At 36.8% G+C, this 18,453-nt stretch overlaps 1 protein-coding gene across 2 annotated transcripts; it reads right to left on the minus strand.

Annotated features, from left to right (window-relative positions):
- Positions 1 to 2: 2 nt before the first annotated feature.
- rela (v-rel avian reticuloendotheliosis viral oncogene homolog A) lies at positions 3 to 15,572 on the minus strand. 2 transcript variants are annotated; one of them, XM_074624812.1, is made up of 11 exons: positions 15,384 to 15,572; positions 12,277 to 12,315; positions 11,982 to 12,127; positions 10,632 to 10,777; positions 8,751 to 8,842; positions 8,347 to 8,481; positions 7,021 to 7,125; positions 5,731 to 5,946; positions 5,495 to 5,575; positions 4,853 to 4,933; positions 3 to 4,717 (listed from the first exon to the last, which is right to left on the minus strand). In XM_074624812.1, exons 1-11 carry the CDS (start codon positions 15,388 to 15,390, stop codon positions 3,879 to 3,881), a joined length of 1,887 nt encoding a protein of 628 aa, XP_074480913.1. In that variant the 5' UTR covers positions 15,391 to 15,572; the 3' UTR covers positions 3 to 3,878. The 2 variants fall into 2 exon arrangements, with proteins under 2 accessions (XP_074480913.1, XP_074480915.1); XM_074624814.1 differs by having other exon boundaries at positions 3 to 4,714; positions 15,384 to 15,571.
- Between the last annotated feature and the right edge of the window lie 2,881 nt (positions 15,573 to 18,453).

The raw sequence follows: 18,453 nt of genomic DNA on the forward strand, positions 1-18,453 counted from the left end.
TCTTAATATGTTGTGGTTTTTATTGCCAAGAAAAGTGTTTTTTGACAGAATTAAATCGTTCATTACAGCAAAAAAAAAAGGCATATAGTACAATTTGCTTACATCATACCGGTATAAAACAAGCATCAATTCATCTCAAAGCATCTTTTACTGAAGCCAGTTGACCTGCAGGTCTGAAACATTGGAGTTAAACTGCAGCGAGTTATTCATGAAATAACTAGAGAAACTGATCAGAGACCAGAGGAAATTAATAGGGATGCACCGATACCGGATCAAATATCGAGCCGATACTGACTCAAACAGCTGTTTATATACCATATATATTATATACTGGCATTTTAATTCCTGTTTTTGTTGCTGCGTTAAAAAGGTTTACACCTCAATTATAATTCCTGTTAATTTTGAAAATTTTTGACCGAGTTGCTGGTGAACGATTTATTATTTTAATAATAAATAACCATTCAGTAAATGTATATCTTAGGGCTGCACAATTAATGGAATAATAATCTCAATTTTATCTTCCCAAAATTAATTGAACATGATCGCCTGCGATATTGACGTTTAAAATGTGCGTTCTGCTCATAGAAAAACTGAAGCGCTTCCTAAACTAACAGCCGGCGATCCAGATGTTTTGGCTTCACTTTTGGGCATAGATATTATCTATACAACCAATGTGTTTATGATTAAATTGAGAGCATAAAATTGTCTTATTGTTGCTAATTTTGCTCTCAAAGTGCACCAGAATGAAGCATTTAACTTCAAAATGTACTTTAAATATTCCTGTATTTTTTCACATTGCAATATTTATATAGCAGAAAAAATATATTGCAATGTCAGCCCTAATTTGTACATTAGCAGGAATATAGCACAGCAGTGAAAGTGTTTATTTTAATAATATGTTGTAGCTAAAATGAATGAATAATCGTGATAAATAATTGTGATATCAATATTGATCAAAATAATCGTGATTATCATTATGGCCATAATCGTGCAGCCCTAGTATATCTATGTAATTATTTGTTAGATTTTATATCAAAAAGTTAGGAAAGCAAAGTTTAAGTCAATCCTGATGTTGTCTTACACATTAAAGAATGATCCTCCACACAGTGAGGCAAACAGCTTATTGATTAAACACTGGTATCGGATTGGTACTGGCCGATACTCAAAGCCCAGATATCGGTATCGGGACTGTAAAAGTCGGATCGGTGCATCCCTACAAATTATATTGGTAGACACAAAAACAACATCTGATACAGCTCCGTGAGTGTGAGCTTCTCTGCTATAAGCATGTACTTATTAACGTAGCTTGTTTGATAATTATTCATATGTAGACCTTCATTTGGTTCGTAACACATTTACTACATTTTGTTGACTCAACAAAGGCACCTGTATGAGAGAAAACATTGGATTAAAGTAATACATGGGGATATTTCATTACAATGGGCAGAAATTGCATAGACTTAACCTCCAGGTTGGACACTGACAATACCTACCTACCTACCTAGCTACCTTCCGCTTTGCTTACAATAAAAAGGCAGAACCAAACTTACACATTTCAAAGTGATAACCACATTAACACTGACCAGAGCTACCAACATTTTTTTTTAAATGACATGCTTAACATGTTCCACAGTTTGAACAGATGCCTTCAGCGGCGCATCAGAGGCCTGTACTACGAAGAGAGTTCAACAAACCCTTAACGAACCCCTAACGACCGAGATCTATAACAAGAACTCTAATATTAGAAAATTACAAAGAAGTTAAACACATAATCCAGACTAAAATGAACACAGTTGAAAGCTGCCAAATGCAGGAAGGACAGCTGGCAAAAGACAAAAATTGCCGATGTGTGAATGCGTAAATTAGCAGATTTATTAATTTAACGGAAGACTTAAAAGTCAGATATAGTCGTCTAGACGGGGCAGTGATATATGAATAGCTGGATGGATTACACTTATCACATTATGGCATTTAACAAAGTTGTGGCGTGTATGAGATAGGGCAGCGTGTTGGCAAGAATCTGGCGAGTTACGATTCAATATATAGTGATACTGTGAGCTGTAGGCGATATATTGCGATTTTTAAATAAAACAACTAATTTTAGGTGTCATATATAAAGAACACGCCACCGTATGCATCAAATCTGAGTAAAAAAAGTAGACTTTTTGTGCAATAAGAACAGTGGGATCTGCATTTACATGAATCTGTAACATCCAACATCGTAGCTCTACTTTGAGAAGACACATACACTGAGAGGGAGCCTGTGTCTTTGCAAATAAAATTAGGTATTGACTGAGTTAATCTTTGCAATTCAAACTATTAATTAAAAATCGATACAGTATCACAAAACATAATATCGCGATACTCTATATTTTTGATATTTTCTTACACCCCTAGTACGACTGTTTCAACCTTCTTTCAGCTGCAGCCCCGACTCCGGCGAAAATAGTGAAAAACTAAATATAAAAACACAATTAAAAGCCTGGATTATGACCTAAACTTCTTTGTATTTGTGTAATATTATCATACGATCTGCACACTGAACTCTGATTGGTCAGTAGGTGGTGCTTTTATAGGAGTTGATCTCTTATCTGGAACATAACCTGCTCCGGAGCAGGTTAGCTGTTCAGCATCAGTTGCCATGGCGATCTACCCCGGTAAGAAGAAGTGAACCACCGTCGCAGGACGGGAAACCCTGAAGGGTTAACCAGGAAATGACCTCGCTAACCCCCAAATCCTGCTTCGTAGAACAGGCCTCTGATGCGATTGTCTTTATAAAACAAAGTTAATGATTGATGCTAAACAAGGGGCGATGAAATCTGAATATGCTCAGTCTTTGTAGGTCAAACTGTATCTGGACGGGTTTCTTGTATACAAACATTACCGGGTGCGTGCACATTCAGGGGGCAAAACCGCTTTGGCATCCAGTTTTAATCAACGTTTGTTTGTACATTCTTGTAGACTATGCTAGACCCACCAGATACCATTATCATATGACGTGTTAGTATGAGATTTGATTAGTCAAGTTACGTCTTGATGGCCTCCACCAGACACTTTTTCCTTAGCGATTCCTCAACAGGCATAACGATAATATAAGCTCTTGTTATCTTGTCGTGTTATTAGTACAACCAGTCCCACAGCAGCTCTTTGTATGTCAGCCAGGTGACCTTCAACCTTAGAAGCCCTCTTTTTAATAGCGTGTTGCTGGCTGTTAGGTAACGTTACGGTCAGTAACGCAACGCCAGAAGTCAAAACAATCCTGCAGATATGCCCGATTCAAATTAAACAAACATTAGCTAACGTTAGCGTACACGGCCGCTTGTTGTGACCACAGGAGAGACTGTCCCGGTAGACTACCAGACGTCTTCCCTTCTAAAATGTAACATCACAGCGTACCGGAGTGAGCTTTCCCCCGCCGTAGTTGCGTAACGTTACAACAATTTAGAGCCGTAACAAAGTCTTGCATCACTTTGAAGGCGTAGCCGCTAAATCTATATAAATATCTCTTTAGAGTGTGGGTCGATCACCCCGTTGATGTTTATCAGTTCATTTTTATCGATCTGTGGAGCATGACAGCTCGCCATGACCACCACGCTGTGTATTAAACATTTTCCATCCATAGACATGATGCCGTGCTTTCTGCCCCCTAGCTGCGTGCGCATCTCTGCGATGACGTTGCACAGAAACCCGTCTATAAAGGCCCGGCAAAAGCCACTAATTGAATACCGTGAAGAGTCCTTGCATGTCCACAGTGAGCAGTTTTGCTACATTCTGTCTCTCACAGTCTTATTGCATCCGCATTGTTTCTTTTAAAAGGTTAAAAGGGCAGATACAAGCGGTAAATATGTCCGTAAAAAAAAAAATGGCACGGACAAACTTTAAGTCGGGTGTCCTGACACGAACCCAGCTTGGCTTCCACTGTTAAAAATGGAAATGAGACGATCCTCGTCAGCGGACATCAACTCGTCAAACTCGTCCAGCACGGCGGGCCGGTAGTTGCAGTTGTTGGACGCGATGTCATTCATGCCCTCGTTCTGGAGCAGGTTGACGATGCTGTTGGGGTAATTCATCCAGGTGCTCCCTGGGAGGCCGGCGGCGTCGGAAGTGTTATGGGACGCTGCGATGTGGGCGGCGGAAGAAGAGTTGGGAGGGGCGGCTTGCTGGCACATAGCTTGAGCCAATGTCACGTTGTTTCCACTCTCGTTCATGAGGGCGGGGTGCAGAAGGTCCTCAAAGTCATCCATGTTTAGGTTGTCCAGGACGCCCGGGGCCTGGGTTTCGGAAAAGCTAGGGAACTCTGGGATGTCGTCGTCCCCGAGCGGGGCGTCCACCCGGAACTGAGAGCCATGGAGGGTGAAGGAGCTGCCGGCCTGCGAGGAGGCCGTGCTGCCCTGAGAAGCTGCCGTCTCCTGGGCGATGGCCGTGGAGATGTTGGGGAAGAACTCGTGAAGGTCCGACAGGTTGACGGTCGAGTAGTCCTGGTTGGCGGTGGAAATGGCGATGGAGGATAGCGCCTGGGTCATTGTGAAGTTGGGCACCGGAGAGGCTTTGGGCTGGGGGCCCAGGTTCAGGCTCTCCATGATCCTCCACGTTTGGTTTGTAGTCGCATTAGAGGGGGAGGCCTCGACCTTGGGCTGGACGGAGAACAGCTGGCTTGGTTGATATGAGTAGGAAGGCTGGGCCTTAGCTCCGATGGCACCAGGGGGCACCACAGCTGCTGGATGAAACACGACACAACACACAAACACAAACACAACAAGCACTTGAGCTCAGTTTAAGGTCGTTTTTAAATCAGCTTTGTTGCTACACAGATTCAGACTCTCTGTCTTTAAGACAAGTTAAACAGACTCACCTTGTGCATTCATCGATGGAGGCTTGGCTGTGACTGTTCTTCTTGCCGGGCTTATGTGCCGCCTATCTTGTGGAATGGACACTGAAATAACAACAGACGAGATTATATTACATTGCAATCACTATTACCTTATTTTATATATATATATATATATATATATAAAAAGATAAATAAATAAATATAAATAAATATATATATATAAAAAGATAAATAAATAAATATAAATAAATATATATATATAAATAAATATAAATATATATAATTCTATATATATATATATATATAAATATATAATTATATATATATATATATATATATATATATATATTTATTTAGTTATCTTTTTATATATATATATTTATTTATATTTATTTATTTATCTATATAATTCTATATAGATATATAAATATATAATTATATATATATTTATATATATTTATTTATATTTATTTATCTTTTTATATATATATATATTTATTTATATTTATTTATTTATCTTTTTATATATATATATAAAAAGATAAATAAATAAATATAAATAAATATATATATATAATTCTATATATATATATAAATAAATATAATTATATATATATATATATTTTTATATCAGTGAGAGTGATAGAAATCTCATCAACGTACCACTAGACAGCATTGGCCCCAGCTTCAGGTTCTGGAACATGTCCCCTGTACGCTTCCTCTTCTCACTCAGCCTGTATTCATCTACGGGGGTCATTAATAATAGTAATATCATTTAAGGGTGATGACGTCAGAAAATATGGAAAGAGAAGAAATAGGGCTCAAATCTCTCAGGTATTGTGAGAAATGCTTTCATTAGTAACTTATGTGTCATCATATGGAGAAAATGGGCCTCTTACCTGGGTCAGCGGGAAGGTACTGGAAGTCCATCGGCTCGCTGACCTCGCGGTCAGAGGGCCGGCGGAGCTGCATCTTGACTCTAATGGGCTCGGTGAGGTTAGTGTCGCGGTACGGCGGTGTGCGGAACACAATGGCCACCTGCCTGTGGACATCGGCCTGGGAGAACGTGCCCTTTCCCTCCCAGGAGTCCTGGAAGAAACGCACCTCGATGTCCTCTACAGGGGGGAAACAGACAATGCTAGATGTCAGGAGATACTAAAGCTGAGGATGTGAACTCCAACGCATACGCCAGCCACGATCAAACTACTGCAAATAACTGAGGGGAAAAGACGTCTTTTAATTTAAAAAGAAATGTGTGATCTTTGATAATGACCATATATTTTTGCTTTCTTCACTGTAACCCTAAAAATGAACCTACGAGACCATCATAAAGACAGTAAAGTCAGTCGGGTCTCAGGGGGTTAACCTGTTTATTAGAGAGAAAAATGCAGAGAAATGAAACAGAAGAGAAAGAAACTGAGTTCACGAGGCGCAGGGAAGCTGAGAGTTTTAAGAGTTGCACTTCACTCTTCTATCAGCATCACATCACCCACGCAGGAAACCCTTCTGATGTGAACCTCATGACACAGCCGGCACAGAAACACACAGTGGGAAGTAGTTAACTATCAGTTTACACATAAAGCTAATGTTAGTAATTTATTAGAAAATAGGAAAAATGAGAAGTGGACCTCGGAATAGAGGAAGAAAGCTTTTGGCTTTTGTGATTGAAGTAACTCAGACGTAACGGGACTGCTTTGCATCACAGACAGCAGATACCGTAGCAGGCAACGAAACCTGACATGTGCAACATAGGCGGCCAAAAATATCACTTCATACTGGGTGTACTGATGATCTGAGAGCAGAGGCTTTTGAAATGTATACTTAAAGCTGCACACCATTGACATCATTACCATATAAAGTTATGGTGAACATGTTAGTAAAACGCTAGTTGCTAACTTTGCCTGCTGTTTGGTGCTGGGCAGGTAGCATACAGTTGGTTTTTAGAGCTTTTTTCTGCTGAAAACAGCGTCCTGAGAGCAGAGTTTGCAGGCAGGAAAACCAAAACAATGAGCTAAAAGAGGCTATTTCATCATCTTCACTGACGTAACATAGGAACCCACTGTGAACATAAAGCTAATCACCAAATGTAGTACACTATGAATAGATTCAGGGTTCTGTTTCTAAGCACACCATAAATACTTGACGTCAGTATTTCTGACAGAAACCCACAGAGTACAGGCAGATTGTACCTTTCTGTACTTTGTCACACAGCAGAAAGATCTCATCGCCTCCTTTGCAGCTTCCAGAGTTGCGGTTGACTCTGCAGATCTTCAGCTCAGCTGTGTTTGGGGCTCCTTTAAGACAGAAAAAAGGCATTTATGAATACGTATAGATACAGATAATAAATAGATACAACACCAAGGCTACGGGTTAAACACCGGACACCTTTTAAATGCAGATTTGAGCTCTGTACGCCTTAAGAATTCAATTATTTCCCCTATATAATTTCTTTTTTTTCTGGTCTTTTCTGTTTGTACATTTTTATAAATGCACTGGAAGCGGTTTCTATTGTTTCTTATGATTTTTGATTATGTAGCTACTGTATTTTCTCTTATTTTAATTTCACCTCAGGGAAGAAAATTGCGAATATTTCTTACTGTATATTACTCACAAGAATGATAAATGTTCAGATGCTTCAACGTGGCAGGAACTATGAAGTCCATCATTCTGTTTTTCTCAAAAACTGTAAAACTTATTAAACCTCTCAGATTTTCCAGTGGCTGATGACAGCCGATGAGCGGTCACGTGGGAACGAACGATAGCCAATTGAGAACCAAGTCGACTGAAGAAGGAAGGACAACCAGCGCGGATAATGCATGAGCTAATGCAAAACACGAAGCATAAAGTAGTAGTAAGATGGAGCTCAGAATTGAGGGACCACCTCGTTGATTTTTGGCAACAACACAACGACTTCATATTTTTTTTTTCTTTGTGAATTTTCAGTACAAAGTCGTGCAAAAACTAACATCGCTAATTCTTCCTGACCGTCGTCTGCCAGCTTTGTTTACGCTAAAGTCACATTTGATCACGAGGTTTTCTGGTTTTGAGAGTCGGGACTCTTGTTGTTCATGAATGAATCTGTTGGTGTGTCGTGTGCCGTTTTGGCCAAATCGTTGCTCTCCTCACACTACATGAACAAAACTGTTAAATGTATCATAACGTGTCGTTCTGTGTGGGCTCTCTCACATTTTCAACGTCCGTTTAAGATTTTAAAAACCTTTTAGTGTGGGCCAGCCTTTAGATACTTACAATTACGATTGAAACTAATTATTGTAAATACCTTCAAGCTGACAAGAAAAGTTCAAATGTAAAGAGGAACAAGGAGTGTGTGAGGGAGTTAAAGGTTGCAGGAGAACTTGCGTACACAGACTGGTATTTCATTAAAATCCAATATAAATCAGTTTACCCTGACAATCCTGGGAAAGCACTGAACTTGTGTGATTATTTGGCAATAAGTGAATAAAAACTAGTCAAAAGATATTAAATAGAATGGAGTGCTTGTGTTGCCCACTCACTGTTGTCATAGATGGGCTGCGATACCACGGGCTCCAGTGCAAACAGATCCCCCGAGGACAGAGTGATGGACGCCTGGAAGCAAAGGCGAACCGAGTTCAGGTCAAACTCCTCCTCCCACACCTTCGCCTCGGGAACTGCAGCCAAGACACAGCAGGGAGAGGGTGGTACCGTTCACAATCAGGCAAACACAGCTAGTCACGCACAGCACGGACATCCTGTCATATGTAGGCTATCAGATTAAAGATCAGTCAAGTAACAAACTACACTTCCTGTTATTGTAACTGGATATATACACTTCTTTTTGCTAACTACCCAGTTAGCTAGTTCTCAACACACCAAAGATAGTAACACAGAAAGTGCTTTGTGTCACACACACTGTGTGTCTTTCAGCACCACCACTTACTGTTGAAGGGGTTATTATTGGTCTGCAGCCGACAAGTGATGGCCTCATTCACATCCTTCTTCTTCACACACTGTATGCCGAGGTTCTGAAAACTGAAAGCAAACACAGTCAGATCAGTAAGACTGAAACCAAAAGATGGAAACCACTGAAGCATACGTGTACTTTCAATTTTGATATTATGAATTCTAATTCTGTATTTAACACATAATTGTGGCCAAACACATGGTGTGAGTATTCGCTCCATTAAAAGGGATAGTTCTGGTGTTTAGAAGGGGTTGTACGAGCTACTTATTCACAGTCAGTGTATTATCTACAGTAGACGACGGTCGGTACGCCCCCAGTTTGGTGAAACAGACAGGAGTTACCACACGGTAGCAAAGCAATATAATGCTGTGAACGGGGGCAGCAGCAAAACAGATTTTAGTCAGCCCTTTCCGATGGGAGCGGAAGCCGTTATATCCATCTATGCTCTCTTCAAAGCCACCAGACTCCATTGACAAAAACAGTCATTTTACCTCGCAGACCACAGGAGTTGCTGGTCTACCGCTGCCTTGATTAGTTAGTTTGTTTGTGTTATTTAGTGACTTTGGTGAATCCGAACAAACCCTTTAAAACACCAAAGTCGCACAATAACACAAACAAACTAACCGATGGAGGCAGCGATAGACCAGCAACTCCTGTGTTCTGCAAGGTAAAATTACTGTTTTTGTCAATGGAGTCTGGTGGCTTCAAGACAGCATGGTACAGCTGTGTAAATATTTTAAATATAGCATACAGTTAAACTGATATTGACTTTTTCTTTAAGTGGCTAAAATACGCCTTGCTCTTTGTTACTCCTGTCTGTTTCTCCAAACTGGAGACGTGCCGACCGTCATCTACTGTAGGTAATACACTGGCTAAGGATAAGTAGCTCATACAACCTCACTTCAAAACACCCAAACTATTCCTTTAACCCCAGTTTTAATCTTCTTTGCACCTCCAATTTGGAAACTTTTCCTCCCACATTTTAAAATAATAAATCATCACCACCGGTGTCACCAGTGTGTCACATCCACGAGTTGGGAGGACGGTTTAATGACGTGTGAGTGGAAAAATACTTGACTTCAAGTGCACTACCAATAGATGAGGATGTTTTAGACATCCAATAATATGATCTCTATATTTCTATTTTATTATCTGTTTTATGTGAAATATATACATAAAACTATGGTCAGCACAATAATAAATCATAATTTTCTCTCTCGCTTAAAAGACCCCATCCTCATCTACTATAATGTGTACTAGAACTCTTTGTCATTTACATTACCATTTAGCTCTAGTTTAACTTTGTAATCATTGCAATACACTAGTTTCAATGGTAAAAACAAATGACTAATATGTATCACAGTACTGGCAGTGGAGGGCAGTACACGCTGTTTGTTTGAATTTCATCACACTGGTGATGAAGACAGACACAGTTCCCTCCGACAAGACAGATAAATGATGTAATAATATGTTGAAACATTACGTAGTTAACTCCGTCACTGTCGTTGCACTTTCTTATAATACTTGTTTACTTATTTTGAGAAGAAATTGTCAGACAGGATTCTAGACTGTAAAGCAGCAAAACAAGCTTTATGCTGTTCAAGGTTTATGCTGTTAATGTTTTACTTTAACTTCAAACCCGGTGAACCCGTCGATTAGTCTTACCAAGGCGACAGTAAACACGTCATCTCCCACCAGTGATGTCGTCCTTATCTTGCGCAATCTCTAACAAATACCACCTTGTTTTGATGTGGAACTGCAGTTTCCTCTGAGGCAATTCAGAGTAGTTTTGAACAAAAAGTTCCTTGAAGTGCGTGAGACGCATCACGTTAGTCACACATTCACTCTCAGGTCTACCTGTGTATCCGTCTCTCCTGCAGGTCCGCCTCGTAGTAGCCGTGCTTGCAGTCTTTCCCGACCAGTTCGTGGGGGTGAGGCTTGTGCGGCGCGTTCTTCGTCACCAACGAGATGCGAACATGCAGCGGGCCGCTGTAGTTGTGCACCTGTAGGAGGAATATGTCATGTTTAATGATTCCAAAGGGGGATTTTAAGGGATTTTGCGCAGAGTGGATGCCTGCTTACAGTCTAGTTGAGGGGTGACCTCACTCACTAGGAGCCGACTGCTCAAATAGACAAACTTCATGTAATAACTCACAAGTTCTTGTGTTATCAGGGCTGGAATAAATCTCAGCTACTGATCAGCCAGTAGGTTTCGGTCATAGTTAGGTTCTCTAGTTTCATATGATACCAGTATCTTCACTCTAGCTTTAAAATGAGCCAGCTACAACCTAAAAATCTTAAGTTGCGTTAAAGCGTGAAAGAAATTAGTGGCGTTAAAACGGATTTGCGTTAACTTTGACAGTCCTAAAAAACTTATTTGTAATTCCTAAGAGAAAATGTTAACCTATCCTTTAACAATATTCTAACCTCCTTGAGTATCTCTATATACTCACCGGCCACTTTATTAGGCACGCCTGTTCCATTGCTTGTTAACACAAATAGCTAATCAGCCAATCACATGGCAGCAACTCAATGCATTACGTCATCTAGAGGTGGTGAAGACGACTTGCTGAAGTTCAAACCGAGCATCAGAATGGGGAAGAAAGGGGATTTAAGTGACTTTGAACGTGGCATGGTTGTTGGTGCCAGACGGGCTGGTCTGAGTATTTCAAAAACTGCTGATCTACTGGGATTTTCGTCCACAACCATCTCTAGGGTTTACAGAGAATGGTCCTAACAAGAGAACATATCCAGTGAGCGGCAGTTGTGTGGACGGAAATGCCTTGTTGATGTCAGATGTCGGAGGAGAATGGGCAGTGGTTGGAGATGATAGAAAGGCAACAGCAACTCAAATAACCACTCGTTACAACCAAGGTATGCAGAATACCATCTCTGAACACACAACACGTCCAACCTTGAAGCAGATGGGCTACAGCAGCAGAAGACCACACAGTACTAGCAAGGTGTACCTAATAAAGTGGCCGGTGAGTGTATATAGTTATTGTTCAAAATCTGAAGTTCTTAACAAAGATACACCAGTATTTAAACAGTATGGTAGAGTAGTATTGTACTATAGTAAAAGTAAGGATATCATGAGCCCTACGCTGCTTTTTTTTTACCCAAACTTGGTGCAAACAAGTGGATTATTATGTCATCTGAGCTACAATAAAGCCAGAAAACACGCTCAACAAGTGTCGCCCATCTCACCTTGATGGCTGGGTGGGTCTTAGTGGTGTCGTTGCTCTTCTCTCCGGGGATGCTGCCGGCTGAACGTCCCTCACACTTATACCTAAACCTCATCCCCCGCTGCTTTGGCTGCTCGATGATCTCTATGAAGGGGTTCACTGCTTGGACTGATGGCAACAGAAGAAGAATAATGTGACTTAAACACAGTATCACTGTACTTTGCAAATACAAAAACACAGTATCCAGATACTGCAATGCAGCTATGTAAATATATGTCTATGGGTTAACTGATAATTTACAGGAAACAGCTTCTTACCTGGGTTGAGTGGGGTCATGCCCCATCCTCCATACACACCTGTAGTGGACAGAAAATAAGAAAAAGACATAGCAACCACTTGTTAGTCAAAGTCTTAACAGCCATTAGCGGTTTACCAGGCACAGTACATGACACACAGCGTACAGTGGCAGCCCCGATGACACAATCCAAAAGCTGCTTTCAGCACATACTTGTGGTTTAGTAAGAGTTTGTCATTTGCGCTGCGGTCAGGGTGGAAATCTACCAGACAGTGCAGCGTCCAAAGAGGTCAAAGGGTGCTGAGATACTTCCCAGCTCAATATAATTACTCGCCTGCCAAAGAGCAGAAAAGAAGAAGAATAAAGCAAACAATGACGACAGGCAGGGGTGTGATATCGGTGTCAAATTACCAGCCTTGTTGCAGGGGAAGAGCAGGCCAGAGCAGCGCTCTGGTTTCAGGTGCTCGGTTAATGAATTATCGAGATTCATAAAAAGAAGTGAGGTGTGACACGAGATCAGTTGGTCAAAGCTCCACCCAGCAGCTATTAGGACTTGTTTGATGTGAAAGCATGCGTTCCAAGTTGTAACACGCCTGCTGCTTCCCAGCCTCAGACCACACTCACATAATGGGGATAAAATGACAGACCGCTTTGTCTAGTTTAGTCATATTATACAAGATGAATGTGAATAAATATGGATCTTTGAATTAGACATGGCACGAAGGCCAATAAGTGTGTGTAATAATTACACTTTAGACTGTATTTACACAATATTTCTCTTTTAATTTGCTTCTTTGTTTATTTATCTTTGTATTAAATCCCTTATTTATTTACTCTTTTGTTTAATTTTCCCTTTTATTTATTTAATTTTATTATTTTTTATATTTATTTATTTATTTGTGCATTATTTATTTATTTAGTTTTAAATGTATGTATTTATGCATTTATGTATTTATGTATTTGTATGTGATTTTCCTTATTTATTACCCCATTTTGACAAAGACAATAAAGTGAACTTTTCATATATCAGATTATAATAATTATTATTATTATCATTATGTATATACAGTGTATGTACATACATAATAATCACATAGGAAAAAAAAAAAAGAGACAATAAATCAAATTTTGCTAAAAGAGACGAAAAGATTAAAAATTATAACAATAACAATAAAATGTTAAAAAAATCAATAGACATAAGTCAATATAATACAATTAAATAAAATCTATTTGAGACATCCCTGCCTATTTATTGTGCCTGATGTTGTGAAGTGAAAGTAAATGTCTACCACAAGTTGACCTTCATAAATCACTAAATGTATTAATATCAACACTTGACATTTGCATATAGACATTTTATTTTATTATAGTGTGCTTATTTTATTGTTGGTCATTATTGTTCCTCTATTCTATGTAAGTTCACTGAGAGAGCTGCATAAAACCAGAGTCAAATTCCATGTATGTGTGAACTTGGCTAAATAAATCTGGCGTCATTGCTTCCACATATTGTTGACTTTTTGTGATATAGATTTATTAATACATATTATTAATTTCACTGTCCTCTACCTATCCATATTATAGACACTGATAAATAATATCCATCAACAATGTCATTCTACTTTGGGAGGTCAGGACTGTGGGAAAAAACCTAACAATGTATGAAAAAAACATTCTCCATTATAAAATCGTGCTATTTAATATTCTTTTGGCTTGCAGGTAAAGTAAAAGTGACATAAAGTAGAAACATTGGCAGGTTTTGAATCGTCACAAGCTACTCTTCTCATCGGCATACATTATGTCCCACTACACACACCACAACTTTAATTATAGTGTGCCATTTCCATAATTTCCATCCAGTAAAACTGAGGTGGGCGGTTGCGAGCAGCAGTTACCAATCATAATAGGACAGATTGTTTTAATTGAAACCATTTAATTTAAATTTATTTTATTTTATTATATGCTAGAATACATAAATAAATAAATTTAGGGTGATAAATAAGGAAAATCGTGCATAAATACATAAATAAATGGATACATCTAAAAATAAATAAATAATTAAAAAAAAAAAAAAAAAATAGATAAAGGGAAAAATTAAACAGGAGAGTAAATAAATAAGTGAATAATACAAAGATAAATAAATAAAGAAGGAAATTAAAACAGAAATATCAATTGATGTCACATTTTATCAATTAACTAATGGCTACATTTATTTTTGATATTATTTTTGCTACAATTAATGACACATTTATTTATTTATTTATTCATCAAGTCATTTTTACAAGGATTTTATTATATTTTATAATTCATAATAAATAAGTTTGGGGTAATAAATAAGGGAAAATCGTGCAGAAATACACAGATAAATATATGCAGAAATACATAAACAATCCTGCCAAAATCAAAACTAAATTAATAAATAAATTACTCGATAAATAAATAAATATGTTATTAAATGTAGCAAAAATTATATATATGAGAATATATTTTGACATTTATTATTATATATTTTTGATATTGTTTTTGCTACATTTAATGACATGTTTGCCGAACTCAAGATTATTTATTAATAATGACAGATATTAATTATTTTGCATAATATTTCCATAAATAAACATATGACTAATAAATTGATATATTTTTGAACGAGGTTTGGCAGACACTGTTTTTTTTAATTGAAACCAATGCTACCTAAATGTTAGCCGAACTCAAGATAAGTTATTAATAATGACATACATTATTATTTATCATAATATTTCCATAAATAGACACATGACTAATAAATTGATAGTTTTTTGAACGAAGTTTGGCGGACGCTAAGGGGGAAATCCATAAGGTGGACTGACCCAACAGGCCTCTTCTTGGCATTTCGAGGCTGGTCCACTCGTGTCAGGTGATTTAGCTCCACATTTAGGGATAAATACAAGCAATGTCTCATCAACTTTCATTCGGCTATGATAAATAATAAAAGTTCCTACTGTATATTAGCTTACAACCATGTAAAACAGCAGACTCCCACTGTTTTAGCGCAGTGATAGCGGGGCTTTCCCTTGTGCGCAAAACAACTCCCTGGTACAGTTTCACCTCCAGTGCGTCTAAACTTGAACAGGTCGAGCAGGTTTTTTTACTCACCCTCCATGTCTGTGTGTCCGAGTCCGAATACACGCTTCTCTTCCGTCTGTTTATCTCTTTGTTTGTTTGTTTGTTCAGCTTAAAGAAGCCCTGTACACGACATAGTGCGGGTCGAACAAACTTCTTGACATTGCTGTTTCTTGTTCTGTCGCCTCCTGTTTCGCTCCACCCACAGAGACAGAGACAGAATACAGAGAGCAGAGAGAGTAAAGATGAGTAAAGCTAGACAATACAGAGCTTCCGGTTAGAACAGAACGTTAGAACAGAATGAGGAAACAAATAGAGCAACTGTTGCTGTTTGAGTGATACAATGTTTCAACATGATGACTTCACTGTTTACAAAGAATGTTTAAAGTACATGAAAAGTCCACTTCATTCAGTCGTCTTCATCAAAATGTATTTTTTCACACTCATAAAATTGATTCTGTTTTCCATTTATTTATTTTTTTAATACTATTTTATTTTTATTTTTTTCATTCAATTTAATTTAATTTTAATTTTAATTTTAATTTTAATTTTAATTTAATTTAATTTTAATTTTAATTTAATTTAATTTATTGTACTTTATGCTAGAATACATACATAAATAAGTTTGGGGTAATAAATAAGGAAAATCGTACATAAATAAATACATAAATAAATAAAGGGGAAAATTACGTTTAAAAATAAACATAAAAGAAATAAAAAAATAAATGCAACAAATACATTTTGTGAATGAATAAATTAAAACAATGCAAAAATAAATACAAAAAATGTATAAAAATAATTTCACAAATAAATGAAGGGAAAAATTAAACAGGAGAGTTTGGGGTGCCCTGCCGGAGCTGTTGCCCCCACGACCCGACCCCGGATAAGCGGTTGAAGATGGATGGATGGATGGATGGACAACTAAATACAGGGGAAAATTAAACATTTGCTTATCAAGTCATCTATTTATTTATTCATTAATTTATTTCTGATTTTGGCAGATTCAATCATCCATACTAAATAATACACTTAATAAGAATATATATACACTATATATACGTACATAATAATTATAATAGTAATAATAATAATAATAATAATAATAATAATAATAATAATAATAATATATTTAGGTAATTACCAAACACTGTTCTTAATTTAGCAATTAACCTATATTTATGCTACACATACATAATAATAGTAACGTATATAGTTATAGTAAAATATTCAAATAAATACTTAATTAAAGTAATGATGAAATAATAATGGTTGTAAATAGTTCATTAAAGTAATGATGAAATAATAATGGTTGTAAATAGTTAATTAAAGTAATGATGAAATAATAATGGTTGTAAATAGTTCATTAAAGTAATGATGAAATAATAATGGTTGCATACTGTTTTCACAGCTGACGGCTATTACTTTGAAGGAAAGAGTCTCCTGTTTCCTGTGTTGTGCTGTGACTGGCCTGACTCAGCTGCACCCTTCGCCTTTCCTCTGCAGTGCAACTTGCCACCACCCACTCAAAACAGTGCGGAAATACCCAGATGACGCACTTGAAAGGAACAGAAAAATAGGTTGTGAGTGGGAGAGGCAATAACATAACTTCTGGCTTTAGTCATAACCTGGAGAGAGAGTTTTAAACTGGAGCCACTCTACACTAAGACCTCTGTTCTGGGCCTTAACATGGGCAAAGTAGTGCAAAATAAACATATGAGGCTCCTATCTCTCTTTATTAATTATTATTTGTTCTTTACTTTATTTGTTCCACTGATTTAAATCATAAAATAGTCATAAACACTGTTTATCAAGGGACTTCCCAGTCATAGAAGTCACATTCTGACCAGAAGAGGGAGCTGTAAGTGAATAAATAATCTGCTCTCATCATTACCAGCACTCTGCATTATTTTGTTCCTTGATAATATTTAGTGACTGGACTTTAAATATGTCTCTTTTTTGCTCGTTTTTCTACATCATTTCAAGCTTTGTCAATAAAAGTGGCTCATGAATACAAAAGAATATCTGAGTCAGATTATCATTTTTTTGTACAAGTGACAAGAAATTAAAGAGGCTTAGATATTTAAGTGTTGCAAAAGTTGTCAAAAAGTTTTTATATATATATAATTTAATTTTTTAATTTCTTGTCACTTGTACAAAAAAAATGATAATCTGACTCACATGTTCTAAATAAAGATAAATAAATAAATAAAGAAGCAAATTAAAACAGAAATATCAATTGATGTCACATTTTATCAATTAACTAATGGCTACATTTATTTTGATATTATTTTTGCTACATTTAATGATAATATTTATTTATTTATTGAGTCATTTATTTATTTATTCATTCATTTATTTTTTATTTTGGCAGGTTCCATCCTGTGCATTATTTTGTCCCCTGATAATATTTAGTGACTGGACCTTAAATATGTCTCTTTTTTTGTTAGCTTTTCTACATCATTTCAAGTTTACTTCTGTGTCAATACAAGTGGCTCATGAATACCAAGAATATCTGAGTCAGATTATAATTTTTTTGTACAAGTGACAAGAAAGAGGCTTAGATATTTAAGTGTTAAGTGTTAATTGAATATTTTTATATATATCAAACATATGCAACATGTTTAAGTTACAATGTTTGTTCTTAAATTAAAAAAATAACTGAGGTAGTAAATACCTGGCGGTTAATTAAAAATGTTTTGTTATTTACCTTCTCTATGTTAAATATCTGTTATTAATGTTCTTTTTATTAAATAAAAATATTTTATATGTATGTATATATTTATATATACATACATATATATATATATATAAACATATGCAAAGTGTTTAAGTAACAATGTTTGTTCTTAAATAAAAAATAACTGAGGTAGTACATTTTTTTTAAAATTTACTTTCTCAATGTTAAATATCTGTTATTAATGTTCTTTTTATTACATAAAAAATATCATATATATATTTATATATATATATATAAATATGCAAAGTGTTTAAGTTACGATGTTTGTTCTTAAATAAAAAAATAAAATCTCCCTACTCTCCTCCTGTGTCTGTGATGGAATCTCGAGAATCCGAGGTGCATTGAATGCATCCTAATATTCCTAAA

Source organism: Sebastes fasciatus, chromosome 22 (assembly GCF_043250625.1).
Source record: "Sebastes fasciatus isolate fSebFas1 chromosome 22, fSebFas1.pri, whole genome shotgun sequence".
Classification (NCBI taxonomy): Eukaryota; Metazoa; Chordata; class Actinopteri; order Perciformes; family Sebastidae; genus Sebastes; species Sebastes fasciatus.

What these genes read in the sequence shown, in the direction of transcription:
- rela (XM_074624812.1), bottom strand. An exon ending in CATGACCCCACTCAACCCAG is followed by an intron (nt 12,128 to 12,276) that starts GTAAGAAGCTGT and finishes TGTTGCCATCAG; the next exon opens with TCCAAGCAGTGAACCCCTTC. An exon ending in GTGTGACAAAGTACAGAAAG is followed by an intron (nt 5,947 to 7,020) that starts GTACAATCTGCC and finishes TCCCCCCTGTAG; the next exon opens with AGGACATCGAGGTGCGTTTC.